The 24884-nt window shown below is 28.9% G+C and overlaps 1 protein-coding gene across 1 annotated transcript in view; it reads right to left on the reverse strand.

Moving 5' to 3' along the window:
• Nucleotides 1-24884, reverse strand: part of LOC126551745 (uncharacterized) — a 91204-nt gene that overhangs the window by 23786 nt on the left and 42534 nt on the right. The window contains exon 2 of the mRNA XM_050205823.1: nt 20076-20349. Coding sequence (XP_050061780.1) covers nt 20076-20349 — 274 coding nt within the window. The remainder of the gene's footprint in view (nt 1-20075; nt 20350-24884) is intronic.

Below are 24884 nucleotides of genomic sequence, written 5' to 3' on the forward strand. Positions count from 1 at the left end.
TTGACATAAATGGATTTCATGCTTTAATTTTGATATTTTTAAACACATTTCTCGCTGCAGTGTGAGCTCCGACTTCAAAATCAAGAAGTAATAATTGTGGATTTAAATTTGTATCTGTTAATTGTAAACATAGGTTTTTTAAATTTGTCCACATACGAATGTAACATTTTAATGTTTTTGATGGCAAAAAACAAAATACTAACGGAACGTAGTGGCCTCTTGTTAAACCATGTATTGTATATTGCTGAAAAAAATGTTTTGGGCAATACGTGAATGTACCGTCTGCTAAAAGAGTTTCCGTATTGTCATTGAGAAATAATAAATTTGTTCTGCAAGTTACAATTATTATTTCATCCTCTTCAAATACGTGTACAAAATTTTCTTTAGATTTATTCTCAATACTAGCAATTTTAACTTTTTGAATAGCATCGGTTATAGATGATGGAACGGTAGGTTAAGTTTTGCGTTGTTCTCGATACATAGATTTTCGAAGAGCATTTATATTAGATGAACATACCTGAGAGTCTTCAATACTTGATAATTCTTTACGAATTATTTTTATTGGCTTTTCATATACATTTTCAATAGCTTTACGTTTAACAGCTGTATGAATCTTTTGTAGTTCTTTTTTTTGTTCATCATTGTCCTCGTCGTGTTGGTGATCTTTAATATTACCGCGAATTAAAACCGTGTTTTCATTGTTAGTGATAATAGTTATATTACATGTTTTTTGGACACACCGCCAAACAATATCACCTAAACTTTTATTAGTTCTAAAATAACGAAAGTTATAGTTTTCGAAATGAATAGAACTATTACCACGGTTATTAGTAAAAAGTTTAAACATATTGTACCTATTGATTTTATTTTAAATGTCACGTGGAATGATTCAAAGATTGAAAGACGACTAAAAATGCACTACAAATTTGTACACTGTGAATACAATCATTTACAGATAAAGCTTAATAATGTCGTTATAGATAATTGTCAATAAGTGACAATAATCGTCCAAAATATACGTGTGCGGTAATGGGATATCCAGTATTTTAAAATCTGTGTGCGGTTTTGTCCCATGTGTATTTTGCGCGTTAGTGCGGTAACGGGCAACGCCCATCTGCATTATATTTCTCGTTTATTATAATAAATAATATTATTATTGTTATTATTAATTAACTAAAATAATAATAGAATTTAAGATAATAATTATATTTATTATAATTATATATTATTAATACATTTTTAATAGTTTTGTTTCCCGCCATAACATTTTTTTTGGTTTATCACTTTATCATAATATATATTTTGTAAACATTCACCTCTTAGATAAGAGAATTTCCGCCATTTTGTAGGCATCATAATTTTTACATTGTAGGAATAGGGAGTCGTCTATCTAGTATTTTTATATATCTGTGTTCAAAACAAACTGTTATTACGGTTCATTCCATAAGAAATACATGGGTCGAAAAACATGTTTGAAAAAAATTGATTTTAAGTGCATATGTATATTTTCTTAAAGTTTTAACTATTAAAAACATGTTCTTCACAAGTTTATACATATAAACCGACCAAATATATGAAGCAACGATTTTTTCGTCAGTATAAACAAAGTGTAGGTAGTATTTAGTATTTCTATGGCACATACGTTATACCATAATTATTATACTCTATGCATTATACACAAATCAGTTAAGTATTATTAATATTTTTTACTAATGCAATTTTTACATAGAAGTATGTACTATTTTCCCTCCATTTTACATAATAATTATGTTTTATGAATATACTTATATATATATAATAATTTGTTGTGTTTTTCTTTTTAAGCAATTTGCTTGCCCAAAGCTCTGTTTCGGCGGTCTCAAGTGTTAGATTTCCTTTTTGAAGAGTTTTTTTATGAAGTGAGTATAAGATATTACATTATCCTTCATAAGTCAATTTACTAATGTTGGAAAATGAATTTTTTCCAGTTAAAAAATATGACGTAAATAGTTCATACTTCTTTGTAAAAATTGCAATAGTGAAAAATAATAATAATACTTTACTGATTTGTGTATAATGCATAGAGTATATAATATAATGTGTGTGCCATAGATATACTAAATACTACACTTTGTTTATATAAACGAAAAAATCGTTTAGCTTCATATTTTTGGTCGGTATATATGTATAAACTTGTGAAGAACATGTTTTTCGACCCATGTATTTCTTATGGAATGAACCGTGATAACAGTAAGTTTTGAACCGTCGGTCTTATCAATAGACAATGTGACGTCACACTATTTGTGCCGATTACATAAAATTAGTTTATAATCCGTTGTCCATGGTTACTGGTTTATCACAACTGTAGTACTGCCTATTATCAAAAAAAAAATACAGTGTATGTATTACAAAATAAATAGGAGTAGTAACTGTTTACTTATGTTACAGATAAAAACTTTTTATCGTTACTCTAGTAGCATAGAGTAATATAGAGAGGCCGTTCCATATCTCTTCTATTGAATTGGTTGAAGTTCAGTTGGTGTATAAATAGCAGACTGTCCATTTTATATAAAAAAAATATTGTAAAACGTATTGTACAATATATTGTATGGTTGTGATATATAATCTCCTTATTTATTGTCATCGATATGTATATACTATAGCATAGTATAGTTTATATATCTCGATGTATATTGTGATAAAACGTGAATTTGTGATTACTGCATTGAGTAATACTATAGTGCGGTCCATGAAAAGTAGGCCGCGATCGTCACGCGCCTAACGGCCGATTTACGGTACGGGTTTCCAAACGTTTCCCGCCTAATATTAATTATTGTTATTATTTGTGATAACATACCAACGAGTCAACAAAATCAAAATTACGAAAATTTATTCTAAAATGCGATGAAATACCGTCAGAAAACCATCTGTACTATAATAAAATAATAATAATAATAATACTCTCTAACGGAGAACCCCTGGTTTCACTAAAAACGGCCGGTAGGCGCGTGACGATCTCGGCCTACTTTTCGTGGACCGCACTATAGTATTACTCTATGTGATTACTGATTTATATTATTATGTTTAATTTGATTGTTATTCCGTAATTCCGTATTCGTTGTCCGTTGATATTTGATACTTGAAATTTATTCAAAACTTAAGCCTTGAAAAGTTATTGTTATAGCTTCTTAATTTTTTTAACTAAAATGCCTAGCTGTATGCTTTGTGGGAGATCTGATAATCAATTATCTAAAGCTGCCGGCATTTCTTTTCACAGGTATATAAGAAAATACAAAGAAAACAGAGAAAATACAGTTTTAATTTCTATGATTTCGTTTCATTGATTTAATATTTTATTGTTTTCTTAAAATGTATGACAAATTTAATCATTTCAAAAATAACATAATCAATTTAAATATATTTTCTTTAATTTAAGGATAAAAAAAATATGAGCAATTTTAAGAAAATCCGTTGATTTTATTATTCGGTTTTCTTTGAAATTGAGAAAAAAAATACTATACTTTAGGTTAAACTGACTTAGAAACGATAAAAATATCTTAATTTTTACGCATACCTAATTAAAGTGTTGAATTTTGGAAAAATAGTATTTAATTTGTTAACAAAACGGTTTAAAACCAATACCTAGCTAATTACATTAAATACATTACAATCAATCTTAACATCAATGCTTCTTTTCCTATAATCAATGTTATTAGATATTATAATTCAAGTAAATCTATAATAGTAGGTATTACTTTTAAGGAAAACATCTTAATGTTAATGAAACATAATTAATACTTCAATATTTCTCAATTTAACAACTGTAAAATGGTATTGAATTAATAACATTTGACGTTATATCAACGAAAATGTTTTTTTATAGTTTAAGACATAGACTTAGTTTAAGTTATAGACCTTTTACTAGTTTTAATTTAGTAAAAGGTCTATATGGTTTAAGATAAAAAAAAATATCAGCCAATTATAAAATAGCTAAGTAATATATTTACTGCAGCTGTTAAGCATTATTTTATATTTTAGATTCTGAACGGAGTGATGAATGTATTGATTTTACAATGATGTGTGATTTTTTTTTTTTTTTTGTGTCTGTCGACAACATTTGGAGCAGTAAAAATGCTTTGATTTTTGACTTCAGCCCCTCTTTGAAAAGGAAATTGAATCTAGTTGGTACTTTGGGGGGTCAAAAGTTTTCAATATTTTTTAAAAACCCTAAAAAAATGAGGGAAAACGGGATTTTTTACGCAAAACCAGTTTTCGTCAAAATTGAATTTTATATTTTGCTATAACTCAAAAACTAATCGATATAAATACTTGAAATTTTCACCAAATGTTTATATTAGCGTTATCCATATACAGTTAAATTTTCAAAGAATTTTGACTTTTTTTGAACTATTTATAGACAATTGAAATTTTCAATTTTTCTAAGTATTTTTTTTTTTAAATAACGATAAAAATTTTTTGATAGACCAGAAAATCTTGAAAATTTAATACAAACTTTCTTATAAGTTTTTCTTAAAGTGATAAAAAAAAATCCGAAATCGTTAGTCACGATTTTTTTTATAAGTGCTTAAAGTTCGAATTTATACGAAATATGTCAAAATGGCGAAAATTTGCAAGTAATTTTGTGGTTGGAAAATCGTAAAAATTTTTTCTTTTATAACTAAGTTTTGAAAATTTGGTACAAGGTTCTCCATAAGTTTTTATTCAAATATCTGTAAAAAAAACTCTACCGGATTCAGACAAAAAAATTGTATGAGTGTTTGAAATTAAAAAACCGCGTTAAATAACGGTTTAGCCTCTAACGATTTTTGATATTTGTTGAAATTCAAATAGTATAAGTCGTATATACTTAAAAATTTTACTAGTTATTTATATTGTCATTTTCTTTACATGATTTGATTTTCAAATGTTTTGACTTTTTTTGAGCTCTATATATAGACAAATGAAATTTTCAATTTTCCTAAGAATTTTTTTTTGAAGTGTCAAAATATTTGAAAAATTAATACAAAGTTCCCCATAAGTTATACTTATAGCGATAAAAAAATTATAAGAATACATGGGCAAAATTTTTTTTTATTAGCATTTGAAGTTCAAATTTTGACAAAAACTCGACAAAATCATGAATATTTGCAAATTATTTTGTAGTTCAAAATTCATAAAATTATTTGTATTTATATATTTATAATTTGTAAATATTCTAGACTGACAAATCATCTCCGTTCAGAATCATTTTTCGTGTACAATGATACCTATCATTGCATTCAAATTTAACCTACCCTAGTCCGAGGTCCATCCCACCCCCTAATGTACAGCAGAGCGGTACCCACTTGCCGACTTTTGTTTTTGTGAATTTGTTATTTATTGTTATATACAATTTTGTAATACATTTTTTTATTATTATTATTATATAATATACTTTGAACTTTTATTTATATTATAGTTAAGTATGTAAAATTATCATTTATATAATCGTGTAAAAGATGTTTATTTATTTATTAAGACACTCATTTTTATTATTATCTTTATTTAACATAAACATTTTTTATTGTATGTAACTATTAAATATATAATATAATTTGTAATGTACTTTACTTCGTAAGTTTAATCTAAAAGATTTTGATTTTAAAAATACCTTTTAATATTAAATTGTTAAACTTATAATTAAATTTATTAAATGAATAAAAAATAATAATTTAAATGTAAAAGTTGTTGTTTTTAGTACCTAATGAAACAATTTCTTAAAGCCTTGAAGTCATCATTATTTTGAAGGAAAATTTACTTTTGTCTTGTACATTAAATCTTAAGTTTAAAGATATTTTAAGTTATATTTTAAAGGTGGTAGTATTGATCTCATTATAATTAATATTTGTTTCTATTATATAATTTCTTATTATGAAAGAAATAATTTCTTTAAACTGTATGAAGTCATAATTAATTTAATGGAAAATATACTATTTTTTAAGAATTGTCAGCTTCATTAATTTAATGAAATCGATTGGACTTCATTGGATCAAAATAATATGCGTTTTTCATTAATTAAATGACATTTTTTTCTGAGTGTACTTTTTAAATCTGTAATTCTGTTTTAGCATTAATTGTTTAAAATCTAATAAAACCTTTAATAACAATAAATTTGTGCTTGTTCAGATTTCCAGTGAAAGAATGTGTCATAGTGAAATGGAACAATTTTTTACTAGAGAATGCTTTAAACCCTGTTGATGTCATTAAGTCTAGTTTAGTGTGTTCATCACATTTTGATAAATCTTGTTTTATATTATAAAAGTAGAAAATTATTACAGAAACATGCTGTTCCATCTATAATTGTTAGTCGAATAAAGAATGTAAGTATATATTTAACGAAATATTTGTTTAAAAAATGAGTATTTGATGTTTTTTGAACATAACTTCTAAGGGAAGTTGAGTTACTTTTTTTAAAAAATACCATCAAATAAAGCATACAAAAACACACAATTTGAAAAAAAAATCGCTTGGGAGCTAAACTAGAATTGTTCCTATAAATTATTTTAGGCTAAACAAAGTTATCCCGAACTATTGAATATAGTTGAAACTGATTCTTCGATCAATTTAATTGGCAGTAACTCCTTAACGGGAAAGACTTTAAGTTTTAACAGAAAATTAGTGAAAGTGAGTACTTTTTGAATGGGTATTATTTATAGTTCTTTTTATTTAAATTGTCATCTTTGGATATCTAGAAGTAATTTAAAAGTAGAAGGAGTGTCCCCATTAAATGAACCTACTGCATCAAGTAGTTCTTGTACAACTAGTTCTGTCACAGTGTCACACCAATGCCAAAAGAAATAGGAACAATAGAAACCTCATTCATTGCCACCAGTGAGGTGTCTAATGATGATACACCTCGTCGAGTGTTTTTAAAACGTGGTATTCGACAAATGTCAAGTGAATTGATTATTAAAAACAAAAAAATGAAAAGTCTTCAACAGGTTGTTCGACGTCAAAATAAAAGAATTGCCAATATGACATCAATTATTGAAGATCTTAAAAAAAAAAAATCTTATTGATGAGGATATAAGTGTTAGTCTTTTAGACTCATTTGGTAAGCATCAAAATCTTATTACAAATTGGGCAAAAAAAAAATTTGGGCAAAACAGTTACAAAAAAATATAGTCCTACAGTTCGACAGTTTGCATTATCCTTACATTTTTGTTCTGCTAAAGCATATGAATATGTCAGAAGCCAATTCAATACTGTTTTGCCACACCCACGAACCCTTAGTAAGTGGTATAGGCATGTTAATGCCGAGCCAGGGTTTACTGAGGAATCACTAAAAGCTTTAACATTAAAAGTAAAACATTCCCCTCATACCATTTTCGCTGCATTAATCATGGATGAAATGTCAATACGACAACATTTAGAACATGATGGGAATCAGTATTATGGCCGTATAGATATGGGAACAGAAATGAATAATGACAGTTTGGAAATGGCTAAAGAATGCTTTGTTTTATTAGTAGTTAGTGTTAATGAAAATTGGAAATTACCAATTGGCTATTTCTTATGTAGCAGTTTAAAAAGTGCACAAAAAGTAGAACTTGTCCGACACGCTTTGCATGTATTGAAAGTACCGGCATAAAAATAATAAGCTTGACGTTTGATGGTTGCTCAACCAATATTACTGCTGCTAAACTTTTAGGTTGTAATTATGACATTGATGCTTTAACTACTTCTTTTGCATCTGAAAATGATACAAATATTGTAACAATGCTTGATCCTGCTCATATTATTAAGCTAATAAGAAATGCGTTTGGTGAAAAGAAAATATTTTTAGATTACAATAACAGAAAAATTAGTTTTGAATATGTTCAAAAATTATGCTGTTTACAGGAAGAGGAAGGATGCCATCTAGCCAATAAACTAAGAAAGCAGCATTTATTCTATTTCAAACAAAAAATGAAAGTAAAACTTGCAACACAACTTTTGAGCCAGTCAGTAGCGGATGCATTGAACTTTTGTAAAGACAACTTACAAATTGAAAAATTTCTTCATGCAGATGCCACTATAGAGTTTATTGAGGTATTCAACATTGGTTTTGATATTTTGAACTCTAGGTCTATTAATTGCATTGGGTTTAAAAAAGCTCTATGCAAGGAAAACATTGAAGAAATAAAATTATTTACTGACAAAATTACATTTTACATTAAAAACCTAAAAATTCAAAACCAAAATGGAGATTATATACCTGTTCTACAATCCAACCGTAAGACTGGGTTTATTGGATTTATTATATGCTTAAATAGCATATTAGAACTTTATAAAACATTAATAGAAACTGATCAGTTGGATCACATTAAAATTTATAAGTTAAGTCAAGATCATCTTGAACTTTTTTTTGGCAGCATTCGGTCCCATGGTGGGTATAATAATAACCCTACGGTTAGACAGTTTCGTTCTGCTTATCGAAAATTAGTTATTCGAGCTAATGATGTACAAAATATTAATACAGAAAATTGTATACCTCTTGAAGACACAGACATTCTCCATTACTCCAGTGCCGATCCAGTCAAGGTTTTAAATATAAACTCCCACGGTTGTATTCCTGATGCAGTGAATCAAGAAGAAAATGTAATTGACATTAATGCTTTTATTATGGATCATGACTATATTGGATGTTGTAGTAATAATTCTTTTAGTAATTGTACAAAAGAAATTATCATCTACATATCAGGGTTTGTAGTTTATAAACTGACCAACACTCTAAAATGTGATACATGTAAAGATTCCTTATGTTCAACTGAAAGAGACTGTTTTTTAAACTCCCTTATTACCTTAAAAAATAAGGGAGGTAATAACGGTGGTTTAATATATCCATCTGAAGACGTTCTCAACATTTGTTTCAGAACTGAAAAAACTTTAAAGCAATATAATTTTTCAAATAAAGCCATCAACAAATTACAAATTCAATCTGTGAAGTTCTTGGTTACTTTTTATACAACTCAAATATATTCCAATCACTAAAGACACATAGCTGCGAAATTAGAAGTCCATTAACTGATCATGTAACTCTCCTAATAAAATCCATAACTACAACATATATTAATTTAAAAATCAACTATAGTTTAAAAATGTTCAACGAAAAACCTTCAATTAGAATGTGGTACAATAAACTTACCATTTTTAAGGGTCAATAATTTATTATTAATTTATAATTTATTGAATTAATGTTGTTATTAAATATTATATATATTATAATATTATAATAGACAGTAGTCAGTTATCAGTATACAATTAATACACTATACAATAATTTAAATTAACTGTTTGTATCATATTAATATATTATTCATAATGTAAAAAATGTTATTAATTTGTATTTTGTTTAGAAATCGTGTGATACTTTGCACAATTACAAACAATTGATTATAATATGCCATGATCGTACACTAGACAGGTACCCATATTTTATTTTATGTAAGTGGTTAACCTGTAATTTATACACCACTTGATCATCATAGCGCTTGCGGAACGGCCTCTCTATATTACTCAATGTCTAGTAGACAGTCTGTATCTCAGTATTATGATATATTAACTGAAATCAAAATGTTTAAAAATAATGATAATACGAATTATTTATTATAGTTTTTACATAGTACATACAACAATATGGTGACCAGAAGAACTATTTTCCATAGGACAGTAATCTTTTGATGCAAGTCCTAGTGTCATTAAAAATAGTGGTAAGTATATGAAATTGTAATTTTTTTTGAAAATATTATGAGTTCCTATATGTTTATGATTTTTTATAATTTGATATTAATTTATATTTTATGGTTCGAGCTAATGCAATCTAATTGGTTGTTAGCATAGTTAATTAAATTTTTTAATGTTTCCTACATTTTAACAAAATTTTGTATTAATTTATTCAAATGTTACACTTGGTATTTTACCTTTAAAAAATAATTAAAATATTTATACTTTTGTTTAAGTTAACTTAAATTTCATAGAATTGTCATCAAAAAAACACATATCTAATGAGTTAACATAATAATTTTAAATAATTCGTTTTTTAATACCTACCTAGGTTAAAATAATAATTAAAAAAACACATTTTTTGTAGAAGGGATGACTTATGGTCTATTATATGGGCAAAATGGGTATATACATTAGCAATTACGACAGAGGAGAAACTAAGTTTTAAAATGTACCTTTTTAAATTTTTTTATCTAGTCACCATACATATAACTACAAAATTAGTAGTACTTAACAATATATTATAGGACTTTCTAAGTATCCAATTCACACGTGTAATCTCAATTTAAATATAAAGTAGTAAATATACCTCGACCCATTAGTTTATATTCTATAAACGAACAGATGGTACCTTTTACTGGCAGGGGTCTTGATCGGCAATTCGTAGAAAATAAATCACATCCCGTCGGGCTTACGGCCACTATAGGAATGGTCCTCAATTTTGAACTATATCAAAGGGGCTGAAACTCTTTTTGAAGACCCGCTGTTGTTCTACATTTATTGAAAACAATACCCAAAGAATCTGTAATATTTTTTGATAGATATTTTACAACTTTCCTATTGATGAACCGATTAAATGAAATTGGTACTCATGCAACGAGAACAACCATACAGAGTATTTTGAAAAATTTTTATTTTTCGAATGACAACAAATTTGAACGTGGTGTATGAGGGGAAATTTACAAGAGCTGATCAGAAACTAATTGCCATTAAATGGAAAGATAGTAAATGTGTAACAATGGTGACGACAACAACAGATGCAGAACCATATTAAATAGTTAAAAGATGGAGTAAAACATAAATTTAAATTTAAATTTAAAATAAAGAGATCAATGTTCCTTGTCCTGCAGTAGTATTATCATATAATAAAAATATGGGTGGTGTTGACATGAGCAATCAACAAATGGAAGCTTACCGCACAGGTTTAAATTTAAGAATTGGACATTAAAAGTTGCAATACACTTCATAGACTTAGCAATAGTTAATTCTTAGATGGAGTACAAAGAAGACGCAACTAAAATGCAAATCCCTAAAAATAACAAAATCAACATCACTAAAGAATGACTTTCAACACCAATAAATAGAGCCCAGATTTGTATGTTTTTGCATATTTTTTCCTTTTCTTTTTTTTATATTTTTGTTAATAATCTTCACGAATCATACTAATTGGTATTCACTGTTAAATTTTTATTTTGCATATTTGTTGCATATTTTAATAAATGCGCTATCGCGAATAAATTTGGCCGGTAAGAACGTAGAATTAGCGACACTGTTTAATCTTAATTTAAAATATGTATTATATGTGAAATATTTTATACACATTAAAAATAGTTGAGGTAATGCTATCGTATTAAAAGAAATAGTTCATCTGATGTAATCTAATCGTTATATCGTCGTTATCGATGTGGTACATTTAATTTTATAATATCTATATATTTGTTATAAATAGTTCTAATAACTATCAAGATCCAATTATTTTAAGCTCTTTTAAATTTGTCTCAATAACTTCAGTTGATTGTGAACGATCATTTTCGGTATACAAGCATTTATTAACAAATAGATGGCATAGTTTTACCAAAGAAAAACTTGAATATCATTTAATAATTAATTTTAACAATAAAGAATAAAAGCACATTTTGAGTTGTATATTTTATTTTATTTTTAAACAGTAATATTTATGTATTTATTTATATATTTATATTTCATTATATTTTATTATCTTATATTTTTTTCATGCTTATTAAAACTTTGAATTTTTAAACAAAAATTTTATAAAATGCATATTTTAATAATTTGTACTGCATATTATATGGCATATTTTGATACTTTTTAGTGCATATAAATTCGGACTCTACCAATAAACAACAAACAACCAAATGAAAATGATAATTCTGTCGATGCAAATAAAAAACCTCCAAACAAAGTTCGAAATTTTAGAACACCTATTCCAACAGAAAAAAAGGTGAAATATAAAAATTAATTTTATTAAAAATGTTATTTATTTTGTTATTATTTATTTAGCGTTATGATCACTGGCCAGAAGCTTACAGTTTAAAAATTGCCCGGAACTGTAATGTTTATTTGTGTCTTACTCCTGTAGCGTGCCACGTACGAGCAACAGTAAAGATGTAGTATCAGGTAGATTAGTTTAAATAATGAAAACTGATGAATTATTTCTAAGTGTTTTTTTTATTGAAAAATATTCTATATTCAAATATTTAATTTAATTAAACTCTGAAAAAAATTCTAAGTCCAAAAAGTACAATTATTGAACTGGGTGACGTGAAGGTGCTCGCTTTAACTCTAGTGGATCACGTCTAAAATGTGCCTATTCAGGGCCCCCTTATATATCATCCAGGGACTCCCGCGGTACCTGCAGATCCCTGCTGGTCAGTGGCACGTGCGGCTTTCGTCTTTCCACGCTTTGTGTCGATCATATATAGATGATTTCCTGTTGAGTTATAAGTGTGCGTCAATTATATACCTATAATATTCTACCGGGTAGAAAGCGTACGTGCGATGATACCTTTTTGATTAATTCTTACCCTTCATTTTTAGGTCTATATTATAATCTATTATAACAATAATATAAAAATTATAATAATAGTTGCTGCCTCTAATGTTTGTTATTATTGGTTATAGTATGGAGCTTATGTATTATATTTAGTGTAGTATCAGAGTACTTTGCACTCCTAAAAAATAACTGCTTTAGAATGTTTCATATAAAATAAATTATTGTTATTATACAACTTTTTTTACCAATAGCTTTATAATGTTTATGTCTTACTAAAAAAATATCAAAAGAAGTAGTTCATAAAATATGTGATTAAAAATATTTCAAATAAAATTAACTAAAACTGTACGATAAATATGAGTAGTAATTAATTGCAATAATAACTACGAACCTACACTAATTTGTGGGTATATTTTTAAGATATTCAAATGGTTTAAAATTTTGTTTTTATTTAAAACGTTGTCATGTTTGAGTATAAATTCCATTTTTACAATAAAAAGTCGTAAAAATTAAAAAAAAAAAAAAAGATGTAGGTTTTTAAAAGGCTCAAAACAGCTTGCACATTTGTATAGGATCGTTTTAAAACTGATCACTGTATGATTTTATTAATTTTATATTAGTTTTTTAATTAGATACATGCTAACCTATACGAATGTGTGTGTTCGTCGTGAAAAGGATAAAAAAAATTGAAAATGAGTAGAAATTTTACTAGCTTCAATGGCATAACTAAAAAAGCCTAAACTGAAAACTGTCCTTGTTAATTTCAACTGATCTCTGATCTCTATCAATTTATTGAAATCTGAAGTATATATAGATACAGTAGTATCACTACTAGACTATACTGATGTATGCATTATCGATTTATGTAACTAGTTTGGTAAACGGAAAACTGGTACGGTCTTTATAAACGCGGAATATTGGTACGATTCACGATAACCAAGGTTTCCCAAACTGTTATGAAAAAAAAGACTAAAATACGAATGATTTTTTTTAATATTATTTTACCGGCTATCGATGGGAAACCTCGAGTGACTTTGTGAGTGAAAATAATCATTAATTTACGATACAATAAGATACAATAAGATTAAGATAAGATACGATAAATATCTATTAATCAGTAAATGTCATGAACTATATACACCAGTATATAATTTGTAATGTTTGATTAAATAGGTAAGTACTATTTTTCACTCAACCAAAAAATATTCTAGGTTACATATTATATTATATATTACCATTATTTATCATTATATTATATACCATACATATTAATATATAATGGACCATTTTTAAAGTCAAAGATTTAGTGAATTAATAATAAATAAAAATTTTTCATATGAGGTTTTAAGGAAGAATGAAAATTATAAATGGTGGATGAGCACACAAAACACGCATTTTAAATTCCCGGAAAAGTAAATTTAAGTAACTTAAATTATTCTAATGAAACTCAACATAACCATCAGTTAATAATAAAATAGAAGAAATAATTGTTGTGAAAATAAGTATACAGGAAAAGTCTTAAGGAAAACGAAAAATCCCAAGTCAAATATTGTCTTTTACCGTGCATAATATTCAAAGTTAAACAGTAATTATTTTATTATATAAAAAGGTATAAAATATCGTTGTAATTTTATAATTATACTTGTACAGTCGATACAGCTGTAGCAGTCGGAAATTTTTCCTCGTTAAAACGAAATATTAGAAACTATTGGCATAGACATAAATTATTTACCTAGAGAACCAATGAATTCTGATTTCTATATCCCTGAAGAGTGGAAAACCAAAATGGGAGCTGTAGTAAACCCAATGCACCTGCATGGTGTTATACTATATTAGATTACATTATATTTAATTGGGATAGTTTATTAATACACCTGCATTATAAGCAATAGGCCAGAGATCAGAAAAACATAGTTTTTCTGTCGATTAAGTAATAATTATATAATTATAGGATATTACTATAATTATATCATTTATATAATAGTTATATAATTATTTAATGATGATTATGTAAATCATCATATCACTCTAAAATAGACTACTAGTCCCCTGCATGTCATTGAGAACTCATATAAATACGAGTAGAGTATTTAGAAGTAATCAGAAGGTAGTTCACTCCAATGTAAGACTATTGCTCGTCGTGGACTTTGTCACAGCCACATCGCCGCGAGTTTACGGTCATTCCCAGTACTTGTAACTTTTACATAGCAGCAAGCTATTTTACTTATGTTTTATATTATTGTTTAATGTTTTATATTGTTTAACTTAATAAACTTTTACTTTATTTCAATAAAACAACAAGTGTTTTAATTTTCAATACCTACCTTTCTCACAACAACTCAAGCTCAACCACAGAACGTGCTACGTCGTTTAAATAATTAATTTGTACGAAGTCGCAGTGTCCTGCACAGCGATCACTACAGAGCGGAATCTCGGTCATTTATGATATTTAACAATGAGGAACCTGATTTAAGAATTTTGATATTTGTTTCTGACTTTGCATTAGCTATTCTAACAAAATCTGAATCTTGGTTTATAGCTGGTACTTTCAAGTGTTCATCTAATATTTTCCAACAACTTAACATGATAAAAGGAGAATATGAAAGTAAAGTATCTGCTTGTGTGTAAACGTTTTTATCAAATAAGTCAAAAAAATTGTATACAACTATTTTACAACAAGTTATCATTAAATGCATTCAATTTTCTTGGCATCCTAAACCAAAATATGTAATAATGGATTTTGAAATTGCTGCTATGAGTGCAAAAAATGCCGTGTTTGGTAATAGCGTGCAAATCAAAGGGTGTTTTTTTTCATTTATGCCAATCTGTATGGCGAAAAACTAAACAATTAGGAATAATATTATAATAATGCAAAAATAAAAGAAAATGGAAAATAAAATAAAATATAAGATATCAAAATATATATTAGACTATGAATGTTAGTTATGTATTTTAAATTAATTCTAGGCAAACACAAGGGACACAAGCCTTGAATGAATGCCGGATTTATTATAAGTTATTTAAATTTGCGTAATATTACCTTCCTCCTGATCGTCGGAGGGTTATCAAGGTCGTAATTCGATAATGATTAAGTACACCATTGTAGTGAAATATTAATTATTAAATTATAATAAAGTATAATATGTAAAATTGTATAAATATATAAATATCGATGCGCATGAACCTTACCTTATTCACAGCTATGTTTGAATGCGCAGTTGACGTAATAAGATAGTAAAAGGTTTTAAACACTCAGATTAAAATGAAGCAACACTGTAATTTCGATTTTAAAAAATGAAATGGTTCAGTTGTCGCTCGCAATATCTGGTGTGAAGTGTTTTTAGGTGCTCTTGGACTTGTTTGTTTGACTGGTGCTCATGAACTTGGCTCTTAGAATGGTGCTCATGCACTGATGAGAGAAGACGACTTGGTCAAGCCGGCCAGAGTCGCAGGAGGCTCCATCAAAGGTATCCGCGTTACAAAGAAATTGTCTTAGTCCTTGGCGACAGAGACCCTAATTGGACTATCCCTTGCCTCGCGTGGCACACGAAATAGATCACATGTGCTGTGCTACACTGTTAAAACTATGTATAGTATCCTACGTGACCAAATTATATAAATAGTTCCTTTCATCAGTGATTTAAGATGTTTATTAGGGTTATAGGTTTTAACTGCTTGCGACAACTTTACCGTTATTTATTTTATTGAATGAAAATAATAAATTTACAATCATGATATGCGAATGTGAGCATATCATTACAATATGTTCTTTTTACAGAAATAATATAGATTTTAGAATAAGGTATGGTATGATTAACGCTTTGGCAATTTTATCCCTTAGTGAAGTAATAGATGGAATGGTATCTTTATATACGATACCTGTACGATTGTTACCATTACTAAAATATTTTGACGAAACTTATGTTAGTGCGAAGACTGGGAGCTCAATATTTTCTCCCCACTTTTGGAATGTGCATGCAATTACTTTAAATAATGACAACAGAACAAACAGTTTTTATGAAGGTTGGAATAGCTATTTCAAAAAAGTTGTAGGAACAAATAATCCATCATTTCGGTTAATAGTTAAGCGTATCCAACAAGACGAAACGACAACGCGGATTGAAAGAACACTTTTTGATTCAAATACAATCAATACCTTAATGCCTAAAAGTTCAAAAAAATTAAAATTAAAATTTGCAAGACAAACTACATAATGCATGTGAGAGCTATTTGAATAAAGAGATTAATATAGGACAATTTTTAAATAATATAGCTAAGTGTACGAAATAGTTTTTTATATTTATTAACTACCTATTAATTTATTATTTTATTATTTTGTTGATCTTAAATTATATATTGTATTTATTGTATATTTGTATATTTATATACCATTTATTTTAACTTCAGCAGTTTTGTATGAACTTATTTGTGTGTTTTGTTAATTTTAATTTCTAACACTATTTTTTTGTTTTTAATACATTATTTAAATTTGTCTTGTTGACAATGGTAATTTATCAAAACTATAAACAAATATTGTAAATTTGTAAATATTTTAGGACCCCCGAAAATTAAATTTTGAAGAGTACCAGTATTCCGCGTTTTTGATTTTTTCTATAAATTCTATTGACTTTACCATTATTCCGAGCTCTCTGCAGCCTATATAATATGTTAGTTATACTTCTTATACTCGGAAAATAGGTGCCTAGACTGTTTAAAAATAACAGAATTTATGTACATGTATAGTTGTAATGACATGCTAAATTATGGCCTCTTTTAAAACCATTACGCGTTTCACTTATACACTGATAAATATTTAAAAAAAAATTTTTAATGTTTAAATTTTAACAAAAAGATCATTTAATTTTTTTAATACTCTATGAATAATATAACTATAATTTAATTTACATAAATCAACATTACATTTCCATGGAATAACAAAAGTTTTGTCATATAGACTCGAAAATATTCATGATTTGTTGGCTAACTCGTTTATTTCTAAAAAAATTTTATACTTATTCGGCAACGGATTATAGACGAGGTCAGCAAAGAATGGTTCTGTAGATTTCGTATGTAGCCTAGTATTTAGCACAATAAATTGAAATCTATTTCCTGGTTTCTAGGAATAACAACATTATGTTTAATATTCTTATTTATAACTTTTTGTAAGTATGAGAAAAAAGTAATGTGTTTTTGTACGTTATTTTTTCTTGTCATTATAGTAAATTTAAGAATATCGCCAGATTTCATTCTAGCAATACCTGAAGGCATTTTAACGGCAATAATAAGTCGATTAGTCCATTTTTCAATATGCCCATAAAAGGGAAACAGTGCGTTTACCCTGCTTTTTTTAGAGGGTTGTCGAGTTAACAATTTTTTTAACAATAGTTTTATTAATAATGTCTATTTTTTTTTTTAATAGGTAAGTACCTACCTACATTTGTTTATATTTAGCTCTTTTTTTGCAACTTAGTTAGAAATGGTTAATAATATGTATCAATTTATTCATGACATCAGATTTTTATATTGTTTAAATATCTAATATTTTGAATTTTATTATGAATTTCTCAAAAAATATCGATTTTCAAAAGTAAAATGCTTACATATCGTACACGAAATTCGTTACTTTTTACCTCGAGCAGTTAACAATCGTGGAAAATCAGTTTATCCAAGTTTACAATTTATATTGCACTTTGTTATTTAGATAGTGGACAAGTAATCATTGATTATGTTTATAGTAATATACATTAGCTTATTTATGAATTTAAAGCAAATTGAAGTACCTATGTAATTATAATTAAAAGTTGAGAAGAACAATGGAGATTTCAACATAAGTTAGTAACGCTCTGCTGTATAGTTGGTAGGTACCTATAGGTCCATAATATTATATAATCTACTATAATTTCATCCAAAGATAGGTATCATTATGTACGAAAAAAGATACTGAACAGAGATGATTTGTTAGCCTAGGATATATTTTTTAGGGGGTGGTGAAAAGGGGGTTTATGTTTTAAGAATCTGAATACCTCAAAATTTAAGTTCTTTTATAATTATTATTGTAAGCCAAACTTATGGAAAATTTAATATTAAATGTTCAACTCTTGGCTACTTTAACTAACATTTTTTATAAATTTTAACTACAAAATAATTTGCAAATATTCATGATTTTGACGAATTTTTATCAGTATTTGAACTTTAAACGCTTAGGTATGAAAAAAATTAAAAAGAAATTTTGTATTAAATTTTAAAATATTTTAAAACAGTTTTTTTGGGCGCCCAAAATTTTTTTTTTATGACACTTCAAAAAAATAACGGTTCCTATTTAAGAAAATTGTATTCCACTGTGCATGCACAAATAAAAAAAAAAGTTTAAAATTAGAACCAAAACATATGTATTTATGTCCAGTATCCATATAAAAAACCCCATGAGTTTTTAAATATTCAAGATCAAATTCAAGATCATACGTTCGAAATATTTTATGTTATCTTTAAAACTGAACACACGGCCTTTACCGGGAACTTTTGTCATTCTACATTCAGTTTTCTTTCAATCTTCAACCCGTTAACAACAACATAAAATAACTGAATATTCAAATACATAACGATCATTGAGTTCAGCAGCCGATGCAGCCGAACGCTCGAAAGCACGAACGATGTAGCGGATGCAGTACTGATACCGGCACCGATAATTAGCCTACTAGGCAAACCAATCAGAATCCAAGGAGCTAGCAGATGACAAGCCGTGTGACCAGAGATACGAGGGTATATAAAAATTGTGCCAGACCAATAGACGGAAAACGTACGACCCGAAGAAACCTGACCACGTCGATAAGAAACACCTAGACAAACGAGGAAGTACCAGGGGTGCAAAGTACCGGAGCATTGACTGTCGACGTGCCACTTACTGTTGTTGTTCTACCTCCCTCCCTACGATCATTTGTACAAGTACCGCCGTACCGAGCCGATTTACCAAGCAGTAGCCACGCTTCAAATTCATGCATCGTTGGTAGTCGACTCCATCCTATAAACTATATTAACTTGACGATTACCATCCTAGCATTATAAAATAGGACTGATTCATTACGATGATCGTGTACGAGCCTCTCGCCCACATAGGCCCGCTTAAATAGCACGGCAAACGCATTCGAGACGCTCGCTTCCTAGGCATCTGTATACATGTAATAAATTTTACATCAAAAAAATAAAGATCAGACGGTAATATACTTAACGCTTTTTTTATTTCCCGACGGTCCTACCAGACTTTGCTGTTTCAAATTATAAATAATAAGTATGTATTTTACTCCATAGATTTTATTGTTATTTTGTATTGTCCTATTTATTTCCGTTTAACTAAATAAAAAATATTCTATGCTCCCCTCGAGTATCTACTCAGCTTTTCTGTTATTCGAATTGTTAATCAAATATTATTTAATTAATTAAAAGTGCATATAATAAATTCACTTATGTAAGTACCTCATATGATAAACTATTATTAAAATAGTATTATTGAAATATTTCTATGTACAAGAACGTGGTGTCCATATGCACAGAAAATCATTACCTTTCTGTCTTTGAAGTACTAAACACAGTCATGCCCATTACTACAGATGTAATTAGACAAGCCATCACAACCGTTAGGACAATCATTACTATAGAATCTGATATAAGTAAGCTTCGATGGACTGGGTTCCTTGTCCAAATCATTAAGGATTGCCAAACTGTGTATCGACGTGTTTGATCAGATGTGAATTGAAAAAGACATAGCTCACACCGATCGACACCGCATTCATTGATCCATCTTTCTAAACATGTTAGGTGTACGTTACCAACCGATCCTATCCAAACAAACAATATGTTCTTACTTATTTAATGCATAGTTATACAAATATATTTTATTTTAGATAGGTATTATTAGAAATATAAATTAAGGCAGGTAATTCTACAATAGCTGTTGTATAAAATACTTGGTAAGTGACAGGTTGGTCAGGTGGGACACCGATGTACTTCCTAGTGGGTCAATATCTATATGTTTAAATGGAAAGCTAAGATCATGCACTCGCCCCTCAATTTGGGGCCTCAAAGTGAGAGGAGTAAGAGTTCTGGCTGGCTAAAAATAGAAAGTGTCTCATTATCTGAGGATTCACGTTACAATCAAGTTATTGTGAATCACAAAACATGTTAAGTATGTACTTGAGACACAGTCTGGGTGAAAAAATGTGGTTTAGAAGAATTTGATAATTAAGTTTGGGAAAAAATTGATAAATTTTGTTCTATATTAAAAAGGAAATGGAAAGAATAAAATATTTGTTTAAGATTTTTATTGAAAATAAAAGTTGGTTTGGTTACCAGAAAAAAAAAACCAGTACTAAATCAGCCTTTAACTAGTTCTAGTTAGTCACATAAACTTTTTTTGGAATATACTGATCGTTTAATACGTTGACAAAAAACTAAGAGCAACGACCTCGTCAAATGAATTAATTTATGTTGCAAAAATTGCATTGTATGTTGAAGGTAAAAGTACTGTAGTCATTCTAGTTTCTCAAGTAACCAAGTATTCCCTTAATCGTGAGATAAGAATTGGAAAACTACATAGAAATGAAACAATTACGCAAGGCATAGAACTTGAACCCATGACACACAGGTGTAGTAACCCGGATTTTAGTAAAAGAAAAATTTATGTATAAAAGATAAACCTAAGTTGCGTATATGCGTAGATTTTAGGAAGCTTAACGAAGTAATTAAAACCGTAGTCTATGGCTTATCTAACTTGATTGAAATACTTGATTCTTTAGGTTTTATGAATTATTTCTTCACTCTTGATTTAGCCAGCTGGTACCACAAAATTTTTATTGATCCTCAAGATACACTTAGAACTGCGTTCTCAAGTAAATCGGAACATTATGAATTTCTCAGAATACCTTTCGGTAAGCTCAGCACCAGCGATGTTCTCGAAAATAATGTGAGCACTGAGCAGTGTTGGCCAGTCTAGAGGAAATACGGCATATCTAGACGATATTGTTGTACACGGATCCAGTTTACACGACCATCAAGAAAAACTGAAACGTATGTTTAATCTTTTGCGACTACTTAAACTTAAGCTTCAGCCTAGTAAATGTTCTTTTCTACGAAAAGAAGTATTGTATCTAGGCCATATTACGATAAATAAAGTTGGGATCTCGCCAGATCCAATTAAACTCGAATGTATCAACAATTATCCTAAACCAAAAAATTCCAAGGACATTAAATCCTTTTTAGGTTTACTAAACTACTATAGACGTTTTTTCAACAATTTTGCAAATATAGCTAACCCTCTGACATATTCACTACAAAAAATATGCTGTACCGATAAATGTGATAATACGTATGAGGAATTAAAAAAATAAACTTATTAACCCACCATTATTAACCTATCCAGATTGGGTAAAAGGGAAATTTAACTTAATGACCGACGCGAGTCAATTTGCAATAGGGGCCATCTTATTACAAGGCAAAATACCACAAGACAAGCCCATTGCATACGCCGGTCAAACTTTAAATCAGACTGAAACTAATTATAGCGTAATTCAAAAAGAACTTTTGGCCATTATTTGGGCCGTTAAACATTTTCGACCATATTTATAAGGACAGAAATTAACTATTAAAAATGTACAACTGACCGCAGCGGCCGACCTCTCACTTATTTGTTTGGACTGAAGGGCACGTCATCACAATTGATAAGATGCCGCCTTCAACTATCTGAATACTACTACAAAATAGTTTAACGGGCGGACGCTCAGCATTCAAACACCGATTGTTTATCACAGATACACATAGTTAGGATTGTGCGACTGTTTCGGAAACTAGTTTCTCCGATTTTGAATTACAAGAAAAACATGTTATTATTAATTCAGACTTTTCGGAGGTCAACGGGAGTATTAAAAACGTTAAATCTGATGAGAATTCATTGTTGCCAATACCTGCTAATGGAATAGTAGTAAACAAGGCAATCAAGAAAATATTGGACGAAAAACAAAGAACAAAAATTACTTTGGATGGATAAAATGAATTTAGTATGCCCAAATTAAATGACCCATTAATTATTCTATTCAAAATTTGAGATAGATCAGCACTGAAGCTGATATTTTGACATAATAAACTGAATTAAGGGGTTTTACATAGACAACAAAATTAACTCGTTTTCAAGAATACGTCTACAGTCTTTTTCACGAAAACTGGCCCTCGACGTTAGCGCGCCTGGTGGACGTTTTGACGCAGGGAATCTAAAACACACACGAAACAAAGCGCGGAAAATTTAAATTAATTATAAATTAATTACTCATTTGTATTTTATCTTAAATATGGTTATTTTTACGCCGCAATTTAAATGCAATATTTCTTAATACAAATTATGAACAGTTTTGCTAATTTATTATCACGATTTTTATTTGTTTAGAAATACAAATAAAATTAATTAATTTACCTAACATTAAAAAATATATACATAATTGTTATACAATATTTTACAAATTACAATTTTCATTTAAATTTATGTCATCTTTATCTTCTAAATCGTCGGTATCTTTATCTGGGTTAATGGTCATTATTATTGGCTCCAAAATTTCGTCACGTAAGACTTCTTTTATAAAATCTCTTCTTGCAATTTTTCGCAATGACTTACACATTTCTTCCAACTATCCACGGTCACGGCATATAACGCTTCGTTAACAAGTTTTTCAACATCTGCTATTTTAAATTAGACGTTTTTTTTTTTCGACATCCCCTTTTACTTGGCCCATATCAGTTTTATAGGGTTATATTGGCAATGGTAAGATGGGAGACGCACGACTTCATGTCCCATTTCCAACGCGATTTGATCAAGCTCATATACTTTTAGTCTGGGTACCAATTGTTTGACAATTTCACGTAATTCACTCAATGTTTCAAGCGGTGAATATTCAACCCTTTTTTCAGACAGCCATTTTTGTACATTTGCTTTTCTTTCATTTGCCTTTGGATAATTTTCTGCTAGAACTGAATGGTACAGTGCATAGTCCATCACGATTACTGAAGGTTCTTCTAAATGTTGTAACATTTGTATAAACCAAACTTTAAAAATTGTAGAATTCATTTGGGAGTGATAATCTACAGACGTACCACTTTGGCATCGAAAAACTAACTTTGATCCAGGTACAAATCCGAATGAACTGGATCCTGTTTGGCAAATAATCAATCTACTCCCTTTTCCTGCAGGTACTTTAAGGCCTTCTGAATTAAATTCATTCAGCCGAATGTACCCTTTGGTATGATTCTGATTAACCCACGTCTCGTCTAAATAGATGACGGGTCAAGTATCATTATTTTGGCGAAGGTTAACTATAATACGCAAATATTTAACTCGCTTAGCTACAATATCACTTCGCTCCATTAAGAACCGATACCCGTCATTTCATTTTTTGTACTTAAAATTTAGACTTCTCAAAATGCGCCACAAGTACTAGAACTCTTGTACTCAGTTCTTTTTTTACATTCAGCTAAAATATTTGATGTGGTAGGGTACTCATGTTTACCGTAAAAATCGTGAACGATTCTTCTCACAATATCCGCATCAAAACTGTCAACTTTAATTGCAAATTGTATCCTTTTATATGTTTTTTGTGGGGAAGTGAACGATGGAAAAGCAGCCTGTGATTCAAATGAAGATTTGTATCCTTCCGCGGTGATACGTTTCACAGTTTTCTCACTTACGCCACATGCTTCAGCAGTTTTTGCTTGTCTCTGTTTAAAAAAAATAGCTATCTCCGAATTAAACGTATCTAATGATAATTTTTTAAAATATTTATACACATTGAAAATTGTCATTTTCGTCTGTGAATGATGTGTATCACACTGTGAAGATATTTAAAAAAAAAAAATAAAATTATTGTCAATGGTATTTAAATAACAAAAATTGCGTGAATAGGATATCACTGCGTATGAAGTATGAACACAGACTAACGTTATGGTGTTGATATGGGACGTTTTATTACGATATGACGCTACAGTGACGTGTAACCATGGCAAAAAAGAGCATCTTATTGAAATATGGTGGTCCAATATTATGGAAAGAAAAAACTAGTGTATAAAAAATTTTTGATACAATATATTACGTGTTCGACCGGCAGCTGTAATAGAGGTGGTCGAACAACAGCTGTGTCGTAGAGTTACCGGCTCTTTAGCGGACAATATTAAGAACCACTGGCTTTCATAAATACCGCCACACCAGGCACCAGGCGCGGTAACGTCGAGGGCCAGTTAGTAAAAACGACTGTAGAAGGCGTTACTATGCTTACTAGCTACGAGAGAATTAGAAAGATTTTTAAATATAAAATGCAAGGGTACTAACATAAAAAAA

This window comes from Aphis gossypii, chromosome X, assembly GCF_020184175.1.
Source record: "Aphis gossypii isolate Hap1 chromosome X, ASM2018417v2, whole genome shotgun sequence".
In the NCBI taxonomy this organism is placed as follows: Eukaryota; Metazoa; Arthropoda; class Insecta; order Hemiptera; family Aphididae; genus Aphis; species Aphis gossypii.